The 26,958-nt window shown below is 37.7% G+C and overlaps 1 protein-coding gene across 2 annotated transcripts in view; it reads left to right on the top strand.

Moving 5' to 3' along the window:
- Positions 1-26,958, top strand: part of gek (serine/threonine-protein kinase gek) — a 60,894-nt gene that overhangs the window by 19,596 nt on the left and 14,340 nt on the right. For both annotated transcript variants that reach the window (XM_090154389.1, XM_090154388.1), the window contains exons 3-5: positions 18,516-18,607; positions 20,043-20,126; positions 20,207-20,302. In XM_090154389.1, the coding sequence (XP_090010515.1) occupies positions 18,516-18,607; positions 20,043-20,126; positions 20,207-20,302 (272 nt within the window). The remainder of the gene's footprint in view (positions 1-18,515; positions 18,608-20,042; positions 20,127-20,206; positions 20,303-26,958) is intronic.

Here is a 26,958-nt window from a genome sequence, read left to right as displayed (position 1 = left end):
CCCTAAGTGGCGACATCGGGAATCCATACCTCTACTTGGAATGCTTATCGCGGCATATTTTCTTCTCGATGTGGCTGACGGTTTATTTGACGTCACTATGTTAAAGGGAATATAACCTGCAAAGCAATCTTTACGGAAGACCCCTTCAATTTTTCAAATGTCCCTGTACAGTGGCGCCAAACATTTTTAAAGCCGAAGGCAAGAGCGGCCAGAGCTGCAAGCGTTGGTGTTCCACACCAAATACCTGAGGTTATATTCCCTTTAAGTTAACAAACAATGACGTGAGAGGGGAGCGCGCTCAGAGGGGATTTTTTCTCTCGTAGGTGGGGTCGAAGCCGTCAGCGAGATCTTACCATACGCGATACGGCAGGATAAGCTATAAGCATTCCAAGTGGAGCTATGGATTCCTGGCAACATCTATCTAAATCGCGTGAAATAATTTGATGTCGACCATTTGTCCCGTCCACTCCAGCGAGACCATCGTTTTAAAATCGCGGGTAATTGAAGACGCGTCGGCGGGGAGGCGGACGTCGTCTGGAATGGTTAATTTCGGGCGACGCGGCTCGCTTTGACCTGGATTTCGTGGCGCTATTTTCATCTCGACCTTTTTTCACCCTCGCGAAACAGGCGCTGCTTTTTGATCGCCAGTCACTCCCGCTGTTCTATTTCCTTAAAAGCTTTTATACGGGACTATTACTTCTCGAAGTGGCTGATAATAAGTTAAAATGATGCTGATATTTAAATGTTGCATCTATTACTCTAAAACCGTTTATTGGAGAAATTACGAACAAACAAATATTTTTTATTTATTTTAACGTATGTGAATGGGCAAATTTTTAATAATCTGTGGTCTTGACTAACTGCAATTAAGTTAACCATTTTAGTCTGACATTCAGATTTTCAGTACATTTCCATTATTGGCTTATTTTCTTTGAATCATAGTTTTCGGAAACTTCAATTACAATCGAGATATTATTGCGAATTTGCATATCCCTCAGCCACGCAGCTTACAAGGCTGCCACAGTACCTGGAAAAGACGGGGAATTTTCAAATGGATCTAAAAGTCGGGGAATTTTGAGAACTAGTGAAAACATCGGGGAATTTTCAAATGGATCTAAAAGTCAGGGAATTTTGAGAATAGGGAAAACATCGGGGAATTTTCAAATGGATCTAAAAGTCGGGGAATTTTAAGAACTAGTGAAAACATCGGGGAATTTTCAAATGGATCTAAACGTCGGGGAATTTTAAGAACTAGTGAAAACATCGGGGAATTTTCAAATGGATCTAAAAGTCGGGGAGTTTTAAGAACTAGTGAAAACATCGGGGAAAAGTCTGGGAATTTAATTTTGATTGAGTGTGAAAAAACATTTACTCAAATATAGGTACAAAATTGCCAAGTTGTGACTTAAATTAAGTCAGGGAAATCTCTGGAAAGGGTTAGGGAAACGTTAGGTGACATAAATATCAAGTTCGTTAATCCACCATAAACATAAAAGTGAAATTTTTGTGACCTTCAATTTCGCTGGTGCCTTTTTAAGGCGCTCAAATATAATATTTCTAAGTGTCAACCCTAAATGTAAGCTTGATTTCTACGCGTCATTTGGATTTTAGGACCCCCGCATTGTTGGGGTAGTTAAGAACGGAGCCGCTTTGATTTGGGGCTGTTAATAGGCCGAGCGCCAGCGCGGAAATCTGGATAATAAAAGGCGACAGGAAGAAAAGCGGTTCATAAGTCGCTACCGGAAATAGTTTTTGGGAACATCCAGTCGATAGGGGTCTCCGCGCCTACACTCTGTGCGGCGACAGTTGTAGCGTGTTCATCCTCGGGTCGCTTCATACCTCTTTTTTTGCTTCGGATAAAAAGTTTTTCTCGGGAGCTACGCATTGACAACAGATTGAGAAATATTAATAATTTTTCTATTTTAATTCTTCGTCGTATAACTTTCAATGGTTTTTCAGTGACGTCGTCAATACTATAGATCGGGAATTATTCATATCCGAGGGGCTGACCACTATCCTTAATCGGGGTACAGGCCTGTAGCTTTGACTGTACTAAAGTGATTACGTAATCGATGTCAGATTTAGAACTACCAAAGGCTGTACTCGCTGTAATCGGTGTACAGAATTTAAGGAAGTGTTTAGCCCCTCGTTGATATCTTAGGTTAGGTCAGTAGCGGCGCCAGCAACAGGCCGGGGTAGGCCTGGGCCTACTTGAAATTTTGGTAGGGGCCTCCAAAAGTCGTCTTAAGGGGCCTTCAAAATTTAATATATGGGCCTCCAAATTATTTAATATCAGAACATTCTGTAATTTGTTGGCGAAATAATTTATTTATATATTTATTAATTTTCCAATATTGAATGGATTATTAAAACTTGATGAGGTTGCCAGTAATAGTAAGTGTATGGAGCTGTTGCAATGGCTGGCGTACCATGAAGGCCTTATAACCCGGCCACCGGTAATTGGTTTCACAAGGCACTAGTTGACTTAAGCCTGCGTGTTTCCCTAGCTGATTATTATTTTATTATTATTATTTTCAATTTATTCGTAATTCTTTGAATTGGGAATGGGTAGTAGTGAGAAAACTATTTCGATTGGAATGGGAATGGTTGGAAGCAGACGAGTTTTCGTACCCCCCTCCCCCGACAATTTAATTACTTAGGGCTCTGGAGGTCCCGCGACAATTTTCCATTTAAAGGCAGTAGAAACTAAACGCGCGCTACGACTTGTTTTTAAAGTAACTAGTGCCAATCACCATTAGGTTCCGTTAAACGTGGCCGCAGAAATGTGAAATTCATCGATCCACCGTAATATGGAAGTTCAATCTCCCCTTAACTACCATCCTAACTCTGCGCAGTCTACGACAATTTTCTTTTACCCTCACGGAGAGATTTTTTATTCATAACCGCGCTGCTATGATTAGATATGGGTAGCGATAATAATCGAATGAAGTAGCGATGAAATTTCCATCGAGATTAAAGATAGCGGCGTTTCTGGAGGACCAATTTATTGATTTGCGTGAAAGATCAGCTCCAGCCTCTAGCGATGGCCATTTTCACGATAGAAGTTTACCGCCTTATAAGGTCATTTTCGTGGAAGAAGCCTACCGCCATCTATCGCCATTTGCATTTACGGGGAAAGAAGCTTATCGCTAGCGATTGTCATTTTACCATTCTCGTAACAGAATTCTTATCGCTAGCGATGGTCATTTTGCCCTTTTCGTAACAGAATTATTGTTATGACCAGCTTGCCCGTTTTCGTGACAGAATCCTACCGCCGTCGATGATAATTTTTGCCGGTTTTCGTGACCGAATCCTACCACCGTCGATGATCATTTTGCCCGTTTTCGTGACGGAATCCTACCACCGTCGATGATCATTTTGCCCGTTTTCGTGACGGAATCCCACCACCGTCGATGATCATTTTGCCCGTTTTCGTGACGGAATCCTACCACCGTCGATGATCATTTTGCCCGTTTTCGTGACGGAATCCAACCGCCATCGCATCGATCGGCATTTTCACGATAGAGTGCCTACCGCCGCCGTTCGTCACAATCGTTTCAAAACCCGCAAAAGCACGGATCAACTATTTTGGGCGTACCCAACTTTTTTCGCAATTGCGAGGAAAACGTAGCAGCGGGCCAGTATAGCGCCAAAGTGGCAAAGCGAGCGCTTTTTGGAGCCCTCCTCACTTCCCGTAAAAGCTGTCTTTGTAGAATTTCTTTGGCGAAATGCGTTCGCTATTATATTATAGATATTGACTTCTCTGCCTTTCACTAAAAAAGAAAGGAACGCTCGCTCGCCCTTTTACACGGTTTCTTGGCTGCCCGAAATTCTTTTCACTCGCTTCGTATCGCTACTTGCTGAAGAATCGCTTCTCTTTTGGGCCGCCTTTTAAGGCGATATTCTTACGCTAATGTCAATCTTCCGAAATATTTAAGATTTATTCGAAAATTTCTTTCGCATTCGTTATTTCTTTCGCATTCGTTATTTCTTTCCGAAACTTTCAAATATTTCGAGGACGTTATTGAAAGTCTTTAGTCCCGCTAATTTATTGTTGTTTATGCGGTTTAAATGGTCTACGAGAAACTTGTAACGTAAACAGTCTACGCGAAATATAGTAGGATCAGTGCGTAAAATGGCGGCCATGGACAAAACTATAAATAAGTTATATTACTATTCTAGCGAGGGCTCAATCTGGATATTTTAAAGGTCTATTTACAAGATCGACCATTTTGGAGATGTTTCGGGTGTTAACCCAGCGAATAAAGTGGTCCTAATTTCTTAAATATAAAGAAAAACCATATTTCTACTATCACCAAACACGCGCAATTTACATTAATAAAAGTTGGCAAAATTATTATTTTAATTTAGTCGATATTCAAAGAAATAATTATATTTACGTATTTGAAGCTAAGCCTCGGTCATAAAATCAAACGTGTAATGTATTAACATTTTAAATAAATGCAATGGCGACTGAAAAAAGGGTGTGCCGTACTCCTTTACTCTTAGTACGCGTCACTAGCAAAAACATTGATCAGCAAACTTATATTATAAGCCCCACCTAATTTCCGTAACTTCCTAGAATTACTAGGCTTATATCACATCCCATTTATAGGAACGAGAGAGACTGTCTATGAAATAAAGCGGTGGTATCTTATAAAGCCCAGTTAATTAAATGAAGTCTTAGGTCCACTGGTCAAATTGACCAGATTAATTTAATTAAGTGAATTGAACCGAACTATTAACGACAAGATTAATCGACTGAGAGGTCATGCTCTTACAGCCTGATTTATACGCTGATTGGCTTATTTAAGTTATTTCCAATCCTTAACCCTCGAATTTTCTAACAATTGGCAGTATTGCAAAAAGTGTACGGGAAATAGAGTGGTCAACTAGTTAATTTTTGGTAGAGGGTCTTCAGGTGATCACGTGGACCACTTTTTTGAAAGCTTATTTTTCTTCGTTAAAAATTTGGCTGTCGAAAGTCGTAAACGATGCTGGCGCCATCCAGCAACAGAGAAAGCGGACTGCTTCTGTTTTTCTAAGGGATTTGTGTACTAAAATAACGTACAGTGTAGCCGATGCCGATGCCGCCGCTGCCGTATTCCACATAACTCTTCAACAATTGGTCTAGTAAGGGTCAGTGATATGTCAATAGAAAGCGTATATCATGCACTCGTTAGCCCGTTTTAATATTTTGAAATCGGAGCCCAAGACGTTAATCATTATTCCATTTTAGTGATTTTGGGCGATTTTTGATTTAAATCTACTTATTTACGGTTCCATTAAGAAATTTTAATTTAAAGTGAGATTTCTGGCCAATTAGCGGGATCCCACAACCCGCGTACGCATTATTGTGATATTAGAATTTCGTACCAATTGATACAGGCGCCATCTAATTCCAAAAAAAAACATTCGTTTGCGTTTCGCTACCTTATTTCCAAAACCACGTAACTGTAAAAATTCGGTTTGTCTATAAATTAATTTAAATTGACCCGTTTGCGTTTCGCTGGCTTATTTCCAAAACCACGTAACTCGAAAAATTCATTTTCGATAAAATTCTAATGCCTCTTTTGTTTTGTACAATATGATTAAAAATTTGTTCAATTTTAAATTTCAAAAATATTTAATACATCGGGGGGATTGTGTGTACTTAAATGTCCGTGACATCTTGTTTTACTAACTAAAAACGCGTAACAATGAATCTTAAGCGAACAGTTTTAACTTTTAGTAAAGTCCTCGTGGTCGGAAGGCGCCAGGGAGGTTAATTAGCGGCGTTTTGATTAGATATAACGCGTGTAACAAAACGAATCCTTTGAGCAGCGGACGACCGGAAGTGAGAACGGGGCGCGTTAATCTGGCTTATCGTCGTTCGTCCAAAAGTGACTATCCCTTATCTCTTGCTCCGTGGAAAGTAGGTCGGCCAAGTTACATTTCGAGCGAGAGATAACGAAGCGGCTCATAGTTTATAGTCTGGTCGTAATCCCTTCGGATGGGCCGGCTTTCTTCTTGATTGGGGTTAAAGAGTTCTCTCGCAGTAAATCGACTCGCGCTGTGGCCTTGATCCGAACCTTTTCCTCCGAAGTCCTTACCACATCAAACGTACGCTCCTTTCTTAATCATATGGCCTGGGGATCGAACGGAAACCCTTCAAATTGTGGGATGGTCTCGCGTTTGTCGCGATAATTTATTTTTATCGCGCGGTAAATTAATTAAAAAAAAATGTATTTTTAGAAACTTAGATTAAACCGGTTGATTTTCGAAACTTAAATTAAACCGATTGATTTTAGAAACTTAAATTAAACCGATTGATTTTAGAAACTTAAATTAAACCGATTGATTTTTCGAAACTTAAATTAAACCGATTGATTTTTCGAAACTTAAATTAAACCGATTGATTTTTCGAAACTTAAATTAAACCGATTGATTTTTCGAAACTCAAATTAAACCGATTGATTTTTCGAAACTTATGTAATTTTCGAAACTTAAATTAAACCGATTGATTTTCGAAACTTAAATTAAACCGATTGATTTTTCGAAACTTAAATTAAACCGATTGATTTTAGAAACTTAAATTAAACCGATTGATTTTAGAAACTTAAATTAAACTGATTGATTTTTCGAAACTTATGTAATTTTCGAAACTTAAATTATACCGATTTATTTTAGAAACTTAAATTAAACCGATTGATTTTAGAAACTTATATTAAACCGATTAATTTTCGAAACTTAAATTAAACCGATTAATTTTCGAAACTTAAATTAAACCGATTAATTTTCGAAACTTATGTAATTTTCGAAACTTAAATTATACCGATTTATTTTAGAAACTTAAATTAAACCGGTTGATTTTCGAAACTTATGTAATTTTCGAAACTTAAATTAAACCGATTGATTTTCGAAACTTAAATTAAACCGATTGATTTTTTGAAACTTAAATTAAACCGATTGATTTTTTGAAACTTAAATTAAACCGGTTGATTTTCGAAACTTATGTAATTTTCGAAACTTAAATTAAACCGATTGATTTTTTGAAACTTAAATTAAACCGGTTGATTTTCGAAACTTATGTAATTTTCGAAACTTAAATTAAACCGATTGAATTTTCGAAACTTAAATTAAACCGATTGAATTTTCGAAACTTAAATTAAACCGATTGAATTTTCGAAACTTAAATTTAACCGATTGAATTTTCGAAACTTAAATTAAACCGATTGAATTTTCGAAACTTAAATTAAACCGATTAATTTTCGAAACTTAAATTAAACCGATTAATTTTCGAAACTTAAATTAAACCGATTAATTTTCGAAACTTAAATTAAACCGATTAATTTTCGAAACTTAAATTAAACCGATTAATTTTCGAAACTTAAATTTAACCGATTGAATTTTCGAAACTTAAATTAAACCGATTGAATTTTCGAAACTTAAATTAAACCGATTAATTTTCGAAACTTAAATTAAACCGATTAATTTTCGAAACTTAAATTAAACCGATTAATTTTCGAAACTTAAATTAAACCGATTAATTTTCGAAACTTAAATTAAACCGATTAATTTTCGAAACTTAAATTAAACCGATTAATTTTCGAAACTTAAATTAAACCGATTAATTTTCGAAACTTAAATTAAACCGATTAATTTTCGAAACTTAAATTAAACCGATTAATTTTCGAAACTTAAATTAAACCGATTAATTTTCGAAACTTAAATTAAACCGATTAATTTTCGAAACTTAAATTAAACCGATTAATTTTCGAAACTTAAATTAAACCGATTAATTTTCGAAACTTAAATTTATTGATCTATGGTTAAAATTTCAAAGTCTTAGGAAGAATCTTCGGTTAGTTATCGATTTCAATTTCGCTCCTCCAATAATCAACAACATTTAGAGTATCGAAAAAGCATCCATCAACACGCGCTACGACTTGTTTTTAACTTAACTAGCGCCAATCACCCCTAGCTTCTGTTAAGCCTGGCCCCGCAGAAACGTTAAATTCGTATGGAGGTGCATACTCCCTTTAAAGGTTTAAAATGTACAGGGTTACCACGGTACCTGTAAAACCTGGAATTCCTGGAAAAGTCAGGGAATTTGAATATGGGTATAAAAATCAGGGAAAAGTCAGGGAATTTTAAAAATAAGTCTAAAAATCAGGGAAATGTCAGGGAATTTAATTTCGGTTGCAAATAGGAAACTTTTACTAAAATATAGGTTAAAATATACAAAATCTTGGCACAAAATAAGTCAGGGAAATCTTCGGAAATTGTCAGGGAAAACCTGGAAAAGTCAGGGAATTTGATTGTGAAAAAAACTGTGGCAACCCTGAATGTAAGATTTGAAAGACGATGAAGAAGTATTAAGAAAAGTAAATTTGAAGGGTTTGACATGAAGGGGAGTTTTAATCCTTTCTAATGGGATTCGTAATGCTTTTGTAACTTGAAGAAGTTCAGTATACAACATTACGTCATCTCCGCGAGCAGCCAAATTCTTCGAGGGCGGGTTGGGGAAACTTCGTGTTATTTAAGTTAGAAATAGCGCGTAATGTTTTTAAAACCAGTCCGCGTTTCACCTGCCTGGCGTTACGAGAGCCCGGGTTGTAGTCTTCGGTCACGGGACCATGAACACGCCAACAGGTGCAATCATTTCCAAACCAGTATCCTCTTCTTTCTTTCTTTCATCTTGACCTAAAAAGTTCTCCCTTTACTACTCTAACTTCTCATCTCTGCTCCTTTGATGTTTGTTTCGGAAATGTCTGGAACGAACATTTTGTTCCTGGAAACTTTTTTTTTAAAGTTACGCGTTAACCGACTCTCAATTCCCCGTTTCGTACAGTGTTTTGACGGCAGTCACATTTCTTTTCACGTGAACGGCAATTAACCAATTACGATACGAAACATTTTTATAAATATATGATTAATTGATAGGTTTCTTACAATCCAAAGAGTATAGTTCACGAAGTGGTTACCGGGTGCCGCGATTTGGATATTCTTGTAGAAAGGGAAGCGACGTTTCCTAATATCATTGGTTATTCATTACGTCATCGGTTTTCTTTTCAGTGGTATGGGTCATTTGGGTTAGGGCTAGGTTAGGCTAGGTCGCTTAAATAAGAAGGTGTGTCTTTTGATTATAAAATTGCTTGATTCTGTGTGAGTATTTTTGACTAATGAAAATTGGAAAACGTGTAGAAATGACGTAATAAAATTTTAACCAAAGTTTCATCAGGGTTCGTACACGACCTGGAAAAGTCCGGGAATTTGAAAATTATTCCAAAATTACGGTCAGAGAAAAACAAGGAATTTGAAAATGGTCCAAAAAAGTAGGGGACCCCAAAAATAATCGGTAAAATAAATTTTTTAAAGATATTTTATAAAGACATAATGAATATTTTTCAAGATTTTACCTCAAACCATTCATTTATTCAACAAAAATGGTCAGGGAAAATTTGACAATTTGATCAGAGAAAACCTGGAAATGTCAGGGAATTTAATTCCGTAAATTTTTATGAACCCCGGTCATACTTACGCTTGTTATGTCACTCATTATATGATATTTTTTATACTAGAACTATTGGCTTGTAGCCCAGGTAATATCTTATTTTTTTGCGAAAATTACGTTCTTTGTTTTTTGTTTTTGAGATGAAAACTGGAAAGCACGTCGTGATGATTATATTTATGTATTTTTTTCCCGCTTGACCCCGCTCAACTGATCGTGACCGGCCTTTGCTTGAGCAACTCAACGAGCTTCCCTGATTTTCCACTCAGGTCATTACGTAACCCAAGGGTTTCTTATAAAGGCTATTTCTCGACTCGCACCGTATCAGAGAAATATAACAACATATACTCTCAAAAGTATATAATATACGTGTGTTAGATAACTATTTCTTTATACTGGTAATGTTATTCCCTTGAACCGTTGATTCTTTCAAAATACGTGCGGGGCGAAGTACGTCATTATGCTGGTTTTCTTAAACAATGACGTCGGGGAAATTTGGCTTATAAATATTCCTACGCAGTGTATTTTTTAGTGTTGTTTATTTTCCGGAAAAATAAAATACGGAAAAATTTCCGCAAATCGGAAAATAAAAATTTCAACAAATTACTATTTAAGGGTTTTTAATTTTTTATCGATATATAATGTCTAATAACAGTAAACATACTACAAAACATTAATAGTGTTACATTGTTAATCAGTTTAAATTAGTCTAGAGGTTTAGTTTTACTTTTAGATTCGAAAAAATGAGGCGAAAATGCCGCTTTATTTAAATTTGCCAACAATATATTAGACTAATCATGGAATGAAAACTTCTTTATTTTTTCCTGAAAAATACGGAAAATTTTCCGACTTCCAACACTAGCATATTTCATATTGGTAGGCGGTGTAAAAACACGAGCAATGGTATTGCCAAGAAAATTCCGCTGAATCTACAGGTTTAATTTTTATTAGGGTTGTTAATTTTCCGGAAAAATAAAATGCGGAAAAATTTCCAGAAAATTTTCCGAATTGTGGAAATTTTTCCGCAAATCGTAAAAATTAAAAAATCAAACATCTATTACTTCTTAAGGGTTTTTAATTTTTTAAACTTTTTATGGATATAAAATGTCTAATATCAGTAAACATACTACAAAACATTAATAGAGTTACATTGTTAATCAGTTTAAATTAGTCTATAGGTTTAGTTTTACTTTCAGATTCGAAAAAATGAGACGAAAATGCCGCTTTATTTAAATTTTCAAACAATATATTAGACTAATCTGGAATGAAAACTTTTTTTTATTTTTTTCGGAAAAATACGGGAAATTTTCCGACTTACAACACTATTTTTATTGCCTGGGTACATACTTATCTCGTATGAAATATATTATTTACTTCGGATAGTCTTTAAACTAAACGAGCTTTTCTTTGAAACGGAGTTAGGCATTAAACTCGAAATGAACCCAATTTCCATTTTTTTATTTCCTAGTTTGGTAATAACTTTTACCAAATTTCTGATCTTCTATTATTCAATTTCCGTTAAATGATGGTCTATATGAAACAATAACTTTTCCATATTTTCGCTCGTAAGTTCCGCGAGGCTATAGATCCCACGGCGTCCGCGGGTGACTCGCTGACTGAGCCAAACGACAGATTGCAGTAACTGAGAGGAGGGGGGAGGGGGAGGATTTATTCAAAAATCGATGCTGGTCCTCCGATATCCACCAAAATCTACTCGCATTGTTTTTAGAGAGAAGGTGGACCCGTTGTAATGCTGACAGTCTTCCGCGTCGCGGTTCGTTGACTATGGTGACGCATCTTCCGCGATACGCCGATACTGCAATAGGAGGGGATAATACTTGTAATATCCTAAAGTATAGCTGTCAACGTTTACGGTAAAGTCACTGGAATCTAGGAGCAACAAACACAGCACCCCACACGAGGAGAACGCAACCCGTCAAAAGTCGTACACTTTCTTGCGTACAATTTTCATTGGTTAGACGCTTTAGCGCCTGCTGCAGTCGGAAGGGGAAAATTCTGAAATTGTCTTCCACCCCCGCCTGTAAAACGTCCAGCGTAAAGGCTCGTCTAATGAAATTTGTACACAACACTGCGTTCGCGTGTTTAAAGGCTAGCTGCGTTCTCCTTGTGTTTGTTGCTCCTAGCGGGAATAGTTGGCAATAGTTTCAATAAAAATTAAATTGATTTTTTTATTTAAATCTGATTTTTTCGATTTTATTGATTTTTATACAATTAATGGCTCTTTTTCTGTATAATTAAAGGATATTTTGTTTTTATGAGTTAGCTAATCTTGAATTAAATTAATCTTAATTAAATTTAATTACTATTTAATATTTTAATTTGCTCAGATTTTCTATGTATTTTAATTTTTTAATAACCCATTTTTTGCCATTTTATATTCCACTGTTGAAATACGTTGTGTGATCTATCAATGATTTTTTTAAATCACTTTATTTAAATCAGCCAACCCTGGTTACTGACATTTTAAATACCTGTATGCTTTGTGTTAAACCAAAAACATATTTATATTTAGGGGAAATGACTGTGTTGGTGTTAGAGATGTTTCAAATCTCCCTTATGTTCGAAATTAGCTCCTATCTGCCTCAAAAAAATTATTCGTTAATTCTCATTGGTTCCCTATGACGCACCCTAGCGGAAACGAAGCTTTAGACTGACGTCTTCAAAAGCGTGCAGGAGGAAAATTAGAATATTGATACCCGCGGATAAATAAATGCATACTTGATTGAATATATAAATTGAGTCTAAAAACTAACGAGAAAATAAAAGTTAGTAGAAACCCTTACCGCTTGGAAATTGTGTAGCATCCGACGGTAGCATCGGTGAAAAAAAACACGTTTAAAATGGCAGCCACGACTAAAGCTAGAGACAGAGGCTTTGGGTGTATACTTTACATTTGGATCCGAAGTGTCGCAGGGTCGGCTGATTAAAATTAATTTTATTTAAATAATAATTTAAATCAAGTGACTTTTTTAATCATTGATTTAAATCACACAATGTATTTCAATGGAAAAATAAAAAATTGCAAAAAATAGGTTCTTAAAAAATCAAAATTCCTAGAAAATCTGAGCAAACTTAAATATTAAGTTATAAAATTTAATTCAGATTTCATTTAATTCAAGATTAGCTAACTGAAAAAGTAAAATAACCGTTAATTCAACAGGAAAGAGCCATTAATTGTATAAAAAATCTATAAATTCAAAATAATGCAAAAATTCAGATTTAAATAAAAAAATCGATTGATTTGATTTTAATTAAAAAAACCAAAAAGTGCCAACCCTGAAGTCTCGCCTCCTATTGGTCGGGTTTTAAACTGAATTTGGTAAAGTCGAATGCGCAATCAAAATAAAAGTACCAGCCGTATGCTATGTTTATCCACATTTAGTTTAAAACTCTCGAAAACTATACTTCAACGAAAGTTGGTTTTTGAAATTGTGTAATAATTCCGAACTAAACAAAAAAATTAAATTGACAGATACCGAAATTAACTTTGAAATTTTACTAAAATCACTGAGCACTTAGAATCTAAAACAGGGTTCGTACGGAAACTGTATACAGTTAGGGATTTCCAATTTGGTGAAAGAAGTCAGGGATTTAAATATTATCGTAAAAAGTCAGGGATAAGTCCGAAATTTTCTTAGTCAAGAGAGGAGTAAGACGATCTCGGTATGCTCTTATAAAATATAATTCAATTTGTGATATTTAAAATATATATTGTTTCACTTTGCACTTTTACGTATGAAAATATGAAATGATTAAAATTAGCAGGAAAATAACCAAAAAGGTCAGGGATATTGCCAAAAATTAATCAGGGATATTGCCAAAAATTAATCGGGCATAACCCGGATAAGTCGGCGATTAGAAATCCAAAACGTTTGTACGAACCCTGTAAAAAGACTGTATATAAATATTGAGAAAAATGTTTTAAAATAGAATATCCTATGTTAAGTCATACTTCAATATCTCCAAAACCATTTTAAAATCTTGAAATCCGTATTCTTGAATTAATAAGATCCCTTTTACACTTTTAAAATTCGGAAATTATAATATATTTGAAATCCGTATGTCTCAAAAGAGCAGTATTGTAACCAAATGTTTATCTTAAAGGAGGGTTATATCCGGAACATTTAGCTTTAGGGATATCACGCAATTTCTTAAAGACATTAAAAGCGGAGTTATAAAAGGAATCGCGGAAATTGCTTTGGCCAAAACCCGAGAGAGAGGGTATCTTTGGCTTTTCCTTATAACGTAATCGAATGAAAGGCGGCCCTCTTTTCTTGTAGGAAACGTTCCTTTGGCGTGCCGACCGTAAAATGAGCAATTCGTGGCAGGTAATTGGCCGGGCTTCCCCGACTCCCTTTCTGCTTTTGGAACGGCTTTTCTATTCAAGCTTTTCACGGCGCAATTATGTCGTCGACTATTGAAAGCCACCCTTCTCTCCTAAATTAATGAACCCCCGAGAATTGATTTCCAGCCCACTCACTCCATCTGTTTTCATCCGTGATAACAACTTTCATTTATTTTCCTATCAGTACAAATATTTAGTATAGACAAATGTTGATAACTAAAATATTTAGCTGACAAATTTTGATAGCGATATAAGCGTACTCTCAGTGGCGGCGCTACACTCAGGCTAAGTAGGCTATAGCCTTATGTCAACTTTTTTGTAGCCTATGTAGCCTATAATAGGGGGCCCCTATTTCATGAAAAGGGGGCCCAAAATGATTCTCAGGATACTTTAAAATTATAAATATTATCTGGCCCCCTCAATCGCAGGCTTCAATTTAAGCTGTAAAATAAATAGTGCCTATATATTTGCTAAACTTTTCTAGCCTAATTATAACTTTTAAAATAAAAAGTTTTTTTGAATCTATGTTTGAATTAATTTCATCTGGGGTGTGATTCTACTCTTATCTTTAAAATTTTAACGAAAATTAAAAGACAATTTCAATTAGTGTAGAATCGCTCGCCCTTGACCTATTTATGGGGGCCCCCAAAAACTTCTATAGCCTACCTTGAATAAAGTCTTAGCGCCGCCGCTGCGTACTCTAGAAAATTGACGTTCTTGTTTTTAAATGTGCCACAAAACCTTCGAGATTACTACAGCGGCGTTAAAGGGAATATAAATTTCCATATTTATCGGCGACTTCACATTTTTGCCACTAGGTTTATCAATAACCATTGATAATTGGCGCTAGTTACGTTAAAAGCCATTCGTAGTAAGGTTTTATATAAATTTAATTTCATTGAATTTTTGGGTTTCTTGAGCTGGTTAAGTTGCTATTCCTTTTTATATTTTATATGGTTTAAGCTTGGCCCGTTTTGTTCGCGTAGCTTGTACCACACAATTTATGTATTTACTCTTGTAAAACTAATAAATAGTTTTGACAATTATAATAGTTTCGACAATTATAATAGTTCATTAATTATAACGTAATAGCGAACCTTCGAAACGAATGAAACGGGTTTCGAGTAAAAGTAACTTTAAGCCATGACAAATTATATAATTAACTAATCCACTAAAAATTAGCAAAACTCTTTTAAGCAATAGAGGAATGTTGGATTTACGCGTATAAGTATTAATGGCCGCATTTTCTTTCCGCGTTTTAGCGTTGTTCAACTCACTTAAACACCGCGTTTAGTTCTGAATTTCTTGTATGGAATGATTTTTAGTTGAGAATGGATGCCACTTGGTTGATTAGATTTTTTTAAATATTTTTCAATAGACTTAGGAACCACCGTAAGCAAACACACTGGCTAAAATAAGAAGTTGGCTACGAGGAATCCGTTTAACGTCTTAAAATATAAAAGCGGTTGGCGCCGTTAAGAATTTGATGGCAAGGTAGGTAACCGATCGTCGGGTACTGGTCCGTCTGGAAATCGTACTGGACGATTCTCAAGTCCTCCTCGTTCTTCTCTGTCACGGCCGAAACGAAAATGCCGTTTTTCCCGTTGCAAACGGCGCGTTGAGCCAAGTCCAATATTTTGGACAGAGTCCATCCTAGATTCTCCATGTACTCTTCTCGTTCCAAGGACACCTTGAAGAAGGTCGAACCGGAAAAGACGTACAGGAAGCCGCGCTGGTATACTAGAAACGGTTTGGATTGACGATCGTGAGCTAAAATTCTCAGGTCGGCCAAGATGCAGGTGGACATATCTCGGTGGCTACCATCCAGATTACACGCGTAGCAACGCGTACCGTTGAGGAAGTATACGACTCCTTCGTTGACCGTTAGCGCCGGACGACTAGCCGCGGCCGGTTGCAAGGCCTTCCAATACCAAGACAGGCCGTAGAAATTGTAACGGGCCAGCGTGAGACAAGACGTCTTGGAGTCGTCGCCGATCAGATAGATGGCGTCGTCGTCGACGTAAACGCTTTTGCAGGCGAAGAACTCGTTGGGGTATTTTTGGTAGCCGATTTTCTCGGACGTTTGCATCCGGTAGGTGGCTAAGCAACGTATGCCGAAAAGGTACAGGACTTCGCCCAACACCGCCGCGTCGACTAACTCGAAATCAACCTTGAAGAAGATTTCCTTCCAACGCTCTTCGCCGTCCCCGAAAGTGTACTTGGAAATTTTCGATTCGTTCTCGGCCAAACCTTTACTCTCGATAATGAGCAATTCGGTGGCTTGAGCGGCGATGGCCCGTTTGATTCGATTGAGCTCCGTCTCGACGGCACGCACCAACGAAGGATACTTGTTCTTGTGAATGAGAATCTCGCGAACGGCGTCTTCGATTTTCGGCAAAGGGATCTCTTCCATCATTAAGCGGCAGAGTAATAGCCGCGCGCCGTTGGCCGGCACGTCTCGGCGCGTCGCCAACCATTTCAAGATCTTCTTCAATCTACTTAATAGGAAATTGCTGGATCGTTCTTCTTTGAAGGTCACGACCGCTCGCCGCTTCCTCTCTTCCTCGAACGAGGCTAAAGCGTCGACCAGTAGTTCGAACGGAACTTCTTCCAACTTAACTTCCGGGACACGCCCGTTCTCTTGGGCGTTGTCCGGAAGTAACAGCCTCAGTACTAGCATCGTCATGTCGTCCTCCACGTCGGTACGGTTGAGTTTCTTCGCCATGGCATAGGACGCTTCCAGGTTGCTATTTCCGTACCAATTCTCGGCGTAATTGGCGCAAGCCCGGAGAAGGTCTTCGTAGCTGACTATCTTGGCGGCGTCGACGATTTCTCCCGGATCTCGAAGGTCCTCGTCTTCGAAGCATTTCCCGACGTCCAACCGTTCATCCATCATGAATTTGATCAACCATTTGAAGGCGACCGTCGACACCCCGTTCAGCTCCAGCGTCGAATTCGGCGCTTTCTTCTTTTTGGAGATAGTTCCCGACTCGACGGCCGGTAACTTCTCTTTAAAATAATTGCTATTGTCCACCAAAAGACTTCTCTTCACCACGAACTCTTTACCCTCGACTTTAATCGTCACCGCGTCCATTTGTTCCGCCGAGCGATCTTTGTGGCTCATCCTCAAAGAATTTCGAAGAGAGAAATTCTGCATTTTCGCGAAGGATGATCCTTGTTTGTTTAACGCGTTTTCCCCCGTTTACCGCGAGGGCTGGGCTTCACTCGACTCGCTAAACAACCTTTCTCAAATTCTAATGGAAACCGCCGTAGTCGTATACTTTGGGGGGAAGAAAGGTACGGAAACTTGGCATCGTTCGCCAAAGGGGGCGATTTACTAAATATCTCACCCCAATCATGACGCTGAGTAATATTCGCTCGTTTTTATCCCGCTCGGCCATCTCTCTCGATAAAGTCGAAACAATGCCCGAACCCCGTGATACTGAACAAATTATCCCTCGTAATATTCAATCAGCGATATATTTAAACCTGGTACGATTATGCCGGGGAATGCCGCCGCTGCCTTAGAAGCGTGTACCTTTCTCTTTTCACGCTGAGGTATTTGGGGAGCTACTAGGCTGTACGGCCTCCCACCGCGCCTCGCCTCCATTTCCTCAAACCACGAGTAACGTAAAAACCAGAAGTATTACGCGCTCCTATTTGTCCCACGCGGATTTTCTTCTAGTAGTTTGTTTCGACAATGACGGTTTTTAATTAAAACTTGGCTCAGGATTGAAACCTCTCCACGTATTGTTACTAGTGTTTGAAACTGTCAGGTAACGATGCCCGAGGAAACACTAGCTTTATAGCGAGCAAGGCTTACTGAAAATCGAAACTTTTCAAAAATAAAAATTAACGGTCAACTTTATCCAAATAATGATAAATTATTAAACAAGTAAAACTACCCCCTCAGAAACGAATAGGGGAAATTTGTATGACCGTTTCGTGTGTACGATCAACACTCGTCAAAACTCCATACCTCTACTTGGAATGCTTATCCTGCCGTATCGCCTATGGTAAGATAACTCTTACGGTTTTAACCCCGCCTACGAGAAAAAAAAAATCCCCTTAGTGACGTCAAAAAACCGTCAGCCACATCGAGGCGAAAATCTGCCGCGATAAGCGTTCCAAGTAGAGGTATGGATTCCTGCACTCGGCTACTAGTTTCGCCGTTCACGTTTTCGATGGAGTCTATTATATCAGGACATAAAATAAACTATTCTAAGCACTAGCTTCTTTTGGGAAAGCATCCATATTTTGTAATTCAACGCGTTTTGATTCGTATTTATAGCCACTACCAAAATGTTAATTTACCAACAAAGAAGAGGTTTTTTTTCTTAAACTTCCGACTTAAAACAAACCTTTTTCGTTTTTTGGCCATACTTATATCTTTAACGTTACTTGTGTGAAAATAATGAGTGAATGCTGACAAAGCATTCCGAAGCTATCCTCGCTTCGCTTAAGCCGCGGCTATTAGTTCTCCGCGGACGCCTACATTTCCATGAATAAAGATTTCGAACGGGGTTGACTCGTAAATGTTTGAACGTTTTCCCTTTGCCATTTTGTTATGGAAATCGCGCTAATTCTTAACGCCGTGTGTTGTGTTTTTTCTCGCCCGGCGTTGTACTTAATCATTCTCTTTTTTCTGTTCCGTAGCGAAACCCGTGGCGCAGAGGATCAAACAGTTACGCCTTAGCAAAGATGATTTCGAAATCCTGAAGGTGATAGGAAGAGGGGCTTTCGGAGAGGTACAAAATATCCCGCTTCCATTCAATCATTCATTCGTTTCTGTAATACCTCCTCCCTCTCTTTTCCTGAAATCCCCATTTTCATTATTTCTCTTATCCGATCGTTTTATTTTTCGATAACCTCTCTTTCGAAACGTTTATTTGAAACGCGTTCGTATCTTTCGAAATGTTTGCGCTTTTATCATAGATTTAATAATCGCCCTATCCGCGATACAAGCGAGGGTGGTGAGATTCAATTCGTAGCTTTCATATGACCATATGTATCATAATTGCTTTTAAGCGTGCCTCTGTATTAAATTTACACTGTTTCACGCGGAACTTACAACATTACGGCGATGACGCGTTTTTCGTCACGAAGTTGGAAGTGACTTTATTTACGTCCTATCCCGTGAACAAGGTTTCATTCAAGAAAATTCTTTTATTCTAGAAAATTATGTATTTGATAGCTTTGAAACCGTTAGGGTCAGACAATGTAAATGATGCGTTGATATTTTCCAGACATATACACTTTTTTACGAAGTCGGCCATTTCATTACAGGCCAATTTAAAATAGTACAGGCAAGGGCGCCTGCACGTGCTCATCAGCTCGAGACGTCGCGTGCACTTGACCGCGTGAAGCGGCCTTGCACGCGCTATTTTAAATCAGACCTGTAATAAAATGGCAGCTCTCACAAATAAGGATATAAAAGAGTGTATAGAACTTGACAACGGAAATTTCCATGACCTTGAACCATGTTTTCAAGGTCATTTGAAAATTAACTCGAGAACCATTGGAGATAAAAAGTTGGTTTCAATTAGAAAAGTGTTCCCCGTCACATTTGAGGTGTAAATAGCTTTAATACCACCTAATCTGACCAATAAAAATTCTAAGGAATTTTAACAAAAACAGGAAGGTCGTGATGAAAATATTGTACCAGAGACCAGGTTCAAGGGCTATTAACTCGAAAAGTACTCACGCTAGAGTATCAGAATTTGCAAACTCGGATGACATTCAACTCGTGGTTCAAGGTCATTCAAAGTTTATCTCGAGAACCAATGGATTTAGAGAAATGGTTCCAATTTAAAAAGTGTGTAAATTGAAATTTGAAGTCTAAATGTCTTTTACCCGATGCAAAACACCATGATGAAAACCTTTCAAATTGGAACCAACTTTGTATCTCTAATGGTTGTCGAGATAAATTTTAAATGACCTTGAAGAGATGGTTCAAGGTCATGGAAATTTCTGTTGTCAAGTGACCCCCTGCACGTTTTGCGAATTGAAAGTTTCAAATTTCTAGCTCAAATAGTTATTGGCTTGTATCGTTTTTTAGTTAACTCCTGTATAGCTAAACTTATATTACGACTAGGTCGACTTGTTCTACAAACAACATCGTTCAGCTTCATAGCAGATTCTAACTGAATTTACCTTAATTTACTATCTGGTCCATTCCCTCAGGTTGCCGTAGTCAAACATCGGTACACCGAAAAGGTGTACGCTATGAAAATCCTCAACAAGTGGGAGATGCTCAAACGAGCCGAGGTAATTGCTCTTATTTTCGTTCTATCAATTAAGATGAACAAAGTTAACTTGACGCGTGCTATTGTTTTCTGTCTCCACAGACTGCTTGTTTTCAAGAAGAACGGGATGTGCTAGTACACGGAGACAAAAGGTGGATTACCAATTTACACTACTCCTTCCAGGACGACAACAACCTCGTAAGTACCATCTTAATTGGCCCCTTCTGCGAAACCCGAAGCGTATCAGATGCATCTAGCGACATAACTTTCCATCTAGGCCATAAACATGTTTTTTCCCCCGTGTATTCGAGGCAGCTTCTAATGGGCGCTAGTTGCATTTTTTTGGTAGAAATATATACGCGGCTGCTAAACAAATGTGTCTAATCTAAAAATATTTTCTAATATATTTAAAATTGACTAATTTTTTTAAATATTTTCTAATATATTTAAAATTGACTAATTTTTTTAAATATTTTCTAATATATTTAAAATTGACTAATTTTTTTAAATATTTTCTAATATATTTAAAATTGACTAATTTTTTTAAATATTTTCTAATATATTTAAAATTGACTAATTTTTTTAAATATTTTCTAATATATTTAAAATTGACTAATTTTTTTAAATATTTTCTAATATATTTAAAATTGACTAATTTTTTTAAATATTTTCTAATATATTTAAAATTGACTAATTTTTTTAAATATTTTCTAATATATTTAAAATTGACTAATTTTTTTAAATATTTTCTAATATATTTAAAATTGACTAATTTTTTTAAATATTTTCTAATATATTTAAAATTGACTAATTTTTTTAAATATTTTCTAATATATTTAAAATTGATTAATTTTTAAAATATTTTCTTATGTTTAAAATTGACTAATTTTTTAAAATATTTTCTACGTTTACTTTAAATACGATAAATTTTTTAAAATATTTTCTAAATTATTTAAATACGATCAATTTTTAAAAATATTTTCAAAATTATTTAAACACGATCATTTTTTAAAATATTTTCTAAATTATTTAAATACGATCAATTTTTAAAATATTTTCTAAATTATTTAAATACGATCAATTTTTAAAATATTTTCTACATTATTTTAAAACGACTAATGGTAATATTTTAATAATAATTCGAATTGCGATTTTCATCCCGACCTTCTGTATACTGATGGGCTTACGTTCTCGGTAACATAAATAGGTTCTTTTTAGAAGTTTCATTTAAACCAAGGAATACCTCATATCACCTGCCCGAGGTGATATGATTTTTCTCAATCACTCTGGTAGGGCACCACACGCGGAGGTATTCCTTGGTTTAAATGAAACTTCTAACTAAATTCCTGCGTAATAACAAAAATAAATTCTCATAGGTTCTTGGTAATATCAATAAGTTGTGAATATTCGAAAGGCATAATGGGTGAAACTAAATGAAATTGTCATGAGCCGTCTTGTTTAGGTTGCTAATTCTGTCTCGCGCCACTGCGGGGGAGCCCCGAGGAATTTGTCTCATTTCCCTCCTTCTTAAATGGGGGGCATCGCTTGCGGGCGGGGGGCGACGCGATCCGGCTTATTGTTTCATGTCGTATTAATGTCAAAATATGGGGAGGAAAGATAACGCCATTGGCTCTCGGACGCTTTTGGTAGCACGAGCCGAGCCTAATTACACTCCAATTTCCCCCGGGGAGCCCGTGGCTGCCAAAAGAGAAGGTCAAAGTTGATATATTTCTACACGCCATCTTTTCCCGTGGTTAAAATACTTGATTACTAACTGTAAGGGAAATTAAAATTTTATTTCAAGTTATATAATGATGGCATATGCATTTTTTTATTTAACCACTTTTCTTCAACACCCTACAATCCGGAAATTTTGTAGTCTTTGTTGGTTCCTCTTTTGTTGTTGGTCAACCGATATGCCCTAAATGGGTTAGAGTGTGCAATAACTGGTGGCTTTACCGGGGAGTCGGGGTCCGGCTCTTGTAACCCATAAGGGCGGTGGCGCACTGGGAGATGTTAGCTCTGATTAAATGGTCCTATCTCCACCTCCGACTTCGGTCAGGTTTGGGCTGGATACTGAGCTTCGGCTCAGGCTAACGGAGAGGGTCCGTGTAAACTAGCCGCCTCGGCGGATTGGGTAGCCGGCTGTGGGGTGGCGGGCCTCCGTGTGAGGGCACGTTAGTTATGTTTCCCGGCCTTATGGAGTCACACCGCGATCTCCGTGGCCAGCTGTGCCGGGTTATGTGGACCGCTGTGTCCCGTCGTTCCCCTTTAGGAGCTCTCTACAAAGGGTATGACTCTTTATCTACGTAGGTAGGGTGTCGGCTGGAGTTGCTATAGCATCCACCCTTAATCCCACTGCTGTGAAGTGGGGATTGGTACACCCATTGCTGTACCTTCTGCTGGGTTGAGTGGCTTGCGTCTAAGGTGCGACCATCAGTAGTAGGGTACGACTACCCATGCTGGATTTGTCACCTGTCCGGGCTTGAGAACGCTGGCGTAGGGCACTATGATGAGAGGCCTCCGGTCACCCGGTGGTATTGCCCCTGTTGCTAGGTCCACCGGGCTACAAATTCTGACACACTGGTCAACCGACAACCGATGGGCCAATTTGAGAATACTGAAATTGGTTGAACTAGATTCATGTCAAAAATCGCCTTTAGATCAGGGTTGTTCAAAATGCATTTTGAGTTTGCAAAATGTAAAATGCAAAATACTTTTTCTTTTTGTGGGTTTCTTTTGTGGAAAAACATTTTCAAAATGCTTTTAAACTGGTACCATCACCGCGGTTCTTGTAGAGAACGTTCGTCTGCTATTTACTCCCAAATAATCATAGATGGCGATACCCAGTTACTCACTTATTCAGGAATCAGACGAAAATTCGTACCGCTTTATTTCCCACGCTGGCTGCGAGGATGGTTTTGAAATCTCTACGTAATTATTATCCATTAGTAATTAAATATTAATTATTACAAACTAGCTGTGGTAAAGAGTTTGTAAAAACATATTGCATTTTGATAATGCATTTTGTATTTTTGTATTGAGCTGCAAAAACCATTTTGCATTTAGAAAAACCAATTTTCAAAATGCATTTTGTTACGGAGAAAGTATTTTGCATTTTGAGTTATTTAGAAAGTATTTTGCATTTTGAACAACCCTGCTTTAGATCCCAAATAAACCAGCCAGCCAAACAAACCAAATCTATATGCAGGTTAAGCAATCGCTAAACTAGTCAAACAAATCAATCATAGCCGATTATAGAGTTTGTGCTGCTGCGACTGGACATATAACCGGTTTGTCTATGGTTTCTGTTTATACTTCCAAACCTGAGATTTTTCTATGCATATATCTGGCAGCATTTTTCAACCGGGGGGCAAGGCAGTCGGAGAGGGTTTTATCTAATAGCGTTTTCCATTGGTCTGGTCCGAGCGATCGCGGACTGCTCGTAATTTTTTTTCGTATTCCATTGGGTAGAAAAAACCTGCTCCGAGGGCGAGTTACGTCCTCCATTGGCAGAATCACTCGCTCGCGGACCACTAAAAACTGGTCTGTCTTCAGTTACGGAGCAACTTTTTTTGCTCTCACAAGGATTTCGCGTCGGTCCGAGTAAGAGTAAAATCCCGAGCGGTCTCCGAGCGATCCCAATGGAAAACGCTATAAGCGCCTATAGACAGATAACTTTCTTGAGCACAAACTGCCCCCTCTGCATATATAAATAAATCGAGGGGCTAACCAGTAAGAATTTGCCCGTACACCGGTTACGTAATCATTAATATGTACCGAATGATTCCGCGGTGAGTACCGAATGATTCCGCGGTGAGTACCGAATGATTCCGCGGTGAGTACCGAATGATTCCGCGGTGAGTACCGAATGATTCCGCGGTGAGTACCGAATGATTCCGCGGTGAGTACCGAATGATTCCGCGGTGAGTACCGAATGATTCCGCGGTGAGTACCGAATGATTCCGCGGTGAGTACCGAATGATTCCGCGGTGAGTACCGAATGATTCCGCGGTGAGTACCGAATGATTCCGCGGTGAGTACCGAATGATTCCGCGGTGAGTACCGAATGATTCCGCGGTGAGTACCGAATGATTCCGCGGTGAGTACCGAATGATTCCGCGGTGAGTACCGAATGATTCCGCGGTGAGTACCGAATGATTCCGCGGTGAGTACCGAATGATTCCGCGGTGAGTACCGAATGATTCCGCGGTGAGTACCGAATGATTCCGCGGTGAGTACCGAATGATTCCGCGGTGAGTACCGAATGATTCCGCGGTGAGTACCGAATGATTCCGCGGTGAGTACACAGGCAACCCAAATCTTTAAAATTGTTACAGATGAGTTATTGAGTACGGGAGAACGCGTGATTACAGATGAGTACGCGTGATTTCACAATGATTACACGTGATTTCACAATGATTACACGTGATTTCACAATGATTACGCGTGATTTCACAATGATTACGCGTGATTTCACAATGATTACGCGTGATTTCACAATGATTACGCGTGATTTCACAATGATTACGCGTGATTTCACAATGATTACGCGTGATTTCACAATGATTACGCGTGATTTCACAATGATTACGCGTGATTTCACAATGATTACGCGTGATTTCACAATGATTACGCGTGATTTCACAATGATTACGCGTGATTTCACAATGATTACGCGTGATTTCACAATGATTACGCGTGATTTCACAATGAGTACGCGTGATTTCACAATGAGTACGCGTGATTTCACAATGAGTACGCGTGATTTCACAATGAGTACGCGTGATTTCACAATGAGTACGCGTGATTTCACAATGAGTACGCGTGATTTCACAATGAGTACGCGTGATTTCATAATGAGTACGCGTGATTTCACAATGAGTACGCGTGATTTCACAATGAGTACGCGTGATTTCATAATGAATACGCGTGATTTCATAATGATTACGCGTGATTTCATAATGATTACGCGTGATTACAGATGAGTACGCGTGATTTCATAATGATTACACGTGGTTACAGATGAGTAAGAAGATTACGGGATTACGAATGAGTACAATAGATAACAGAAGATTACGTAATCATTCAGGGTAAAAGTCGTCTCTCCGATTGGTGAAAGATGCTATAAATAAACAATTATTATATTATATTATTTTGTTATTATTATTATTATTATTATTATTATTATTATTATTATTATTATTATTATTATTATTATTATTATTACAATTAGGGTGTACACCGATTACGGGAAGTGGTTAGCCCCTCGAAATAAATACATGATTGATAGCATTGAGGAATTACCCATCCCGTGGTGATGAATTCATCGGCGCTACGTTAATTCGAAAATCAATTGCTCTAGAGACGAAGCGGCTGTTTTTTCATCATACATTTTTTTGTTTCGATTCAATTATTTTTCCAAAGTAAGAATTAGTTTTCATTTTGAGTGTTAAATTTCGCTAAACCTTGGTCTCAATTGATAAACAAGCAAGCGGATGAGGTTACATTCCCGGAAGTAAAAATATTCACGAAGTCGGTACGGGTGGCGCTATTTTAATTTTTTTAGTCACCGTGAAGAATGTTGAAAAAAATTAAAAGTGGCATACTTATTCTTATTACGTTACTTATGTTTAGATTAAATACATTTTTCGGTCAGTTCCCACGTTTCGCGTGTTTCTGTATGTGTAAAAATTGTGATGATACTGTTTTTTTTTAAATACTGGGCGTTTTCGTGTTTCACTTTTAATGTTATTGTTTACATATAATTAGCGTTGACGAAATAGGCAAATTAGACCCCCTACTGGGAGGAGGGAAATGACCTGTTTAACGAGTCATTAGTGCAAAGTGTTGTATGACTCTTCCGTGATGCTAATCAAAAATTTGCACCTCAGATGGATATTTTTTATGAATTTTAAAAGTTCTTGGAACTTTTTTCTACAAATTACCGGATTTCAAAAAAATCAAGATATATTATTACTGGCGTTCTTTAGGAAATGAGCTTGTGAAATGTAACACGGGGGTGATAGGTAGCGTATCGTTTGGTTTGTACGTGTAATTAAAGTTTCCTCTATTCGGCGTCCCAGAGCCATGAAATTTCACCCTCAAGTTTTCCTTTTTTGTCCCTGATCAGCGAAGCGGTAATTAGGCTCGAATTTTGGGCGATCAAGCGCTATTTTTGCTTTTAGAAGAGAAAGTACCCTGGAAGATTATATTGCGTACATTTTTGACTTGAAATCATCACTGGGCGCAGTGGGCTGTAAATGGCCGATAAAGAAGCTCTCGCGTAACTTCCTATATAATACCGTTTGGGAATTTCAAATATTTTTCCGTTTAGAATTTCGCTTGTTTTACCGTTTGGGGAATTTTGTTGGTTTTACCGTTTGGGGAATTTCGTTGGTTTTACCGTTTGGGGAATTTCGTTGGTTTTACCGTTTGGGGAATTTCGTTGGTTTTACCGTTTGGGGAATTTCGTTGGTTTTACCGTTTGGGGAATTTCGTTGGTTTTACCGTTTGGGGAATTTTGTTGGTTTTACCGTTTGGGGAATTTCGTTGGTTTTACCGTTTGGGGAATTTCGTTGGTTTTACCGTTTGGGGAATTTTGTTGGTTTTACCGTTGGAGGAATTTTGTTGGTTTTACCGTTGGGGGAATTTTGTTGGTTTTACCGTTTGGGGAATTTCGTTGGTTTTACCGTTTGGGGAATTTCGTTGGTTTTACCGTTTGGGGAATTTTGTTGGTTTTACCGTTGGAGGAATTTTGTTGGTTTTACCGTTGGGGGAATTTTGTTGGTTTTACCGTTTGGGGAATTTCGTTGGTTTTACCGTTTGGGGAATTTCGTTGGTTTTACCGTTTG

This window comes from Leiobunum rupestre, chromosome 7, assembly GCF_980474605.1.
Source record: "Leiobunum rupestre chromosome 7, qqLeiRupe1.1.hap1, whole genome shotgun sequence".
Taxonomy (NCBI): Eukaryota; Metazoa; Arthropoda; class Arachnida; order Opiliones; family Sclerosomatidae; genus Leiobunum; species Leiobunum rupestre.
Note: the sequence above shows the minus strand (reverse complement) of the source record. Positions and strands in the feature narration are given on the sequence as shown.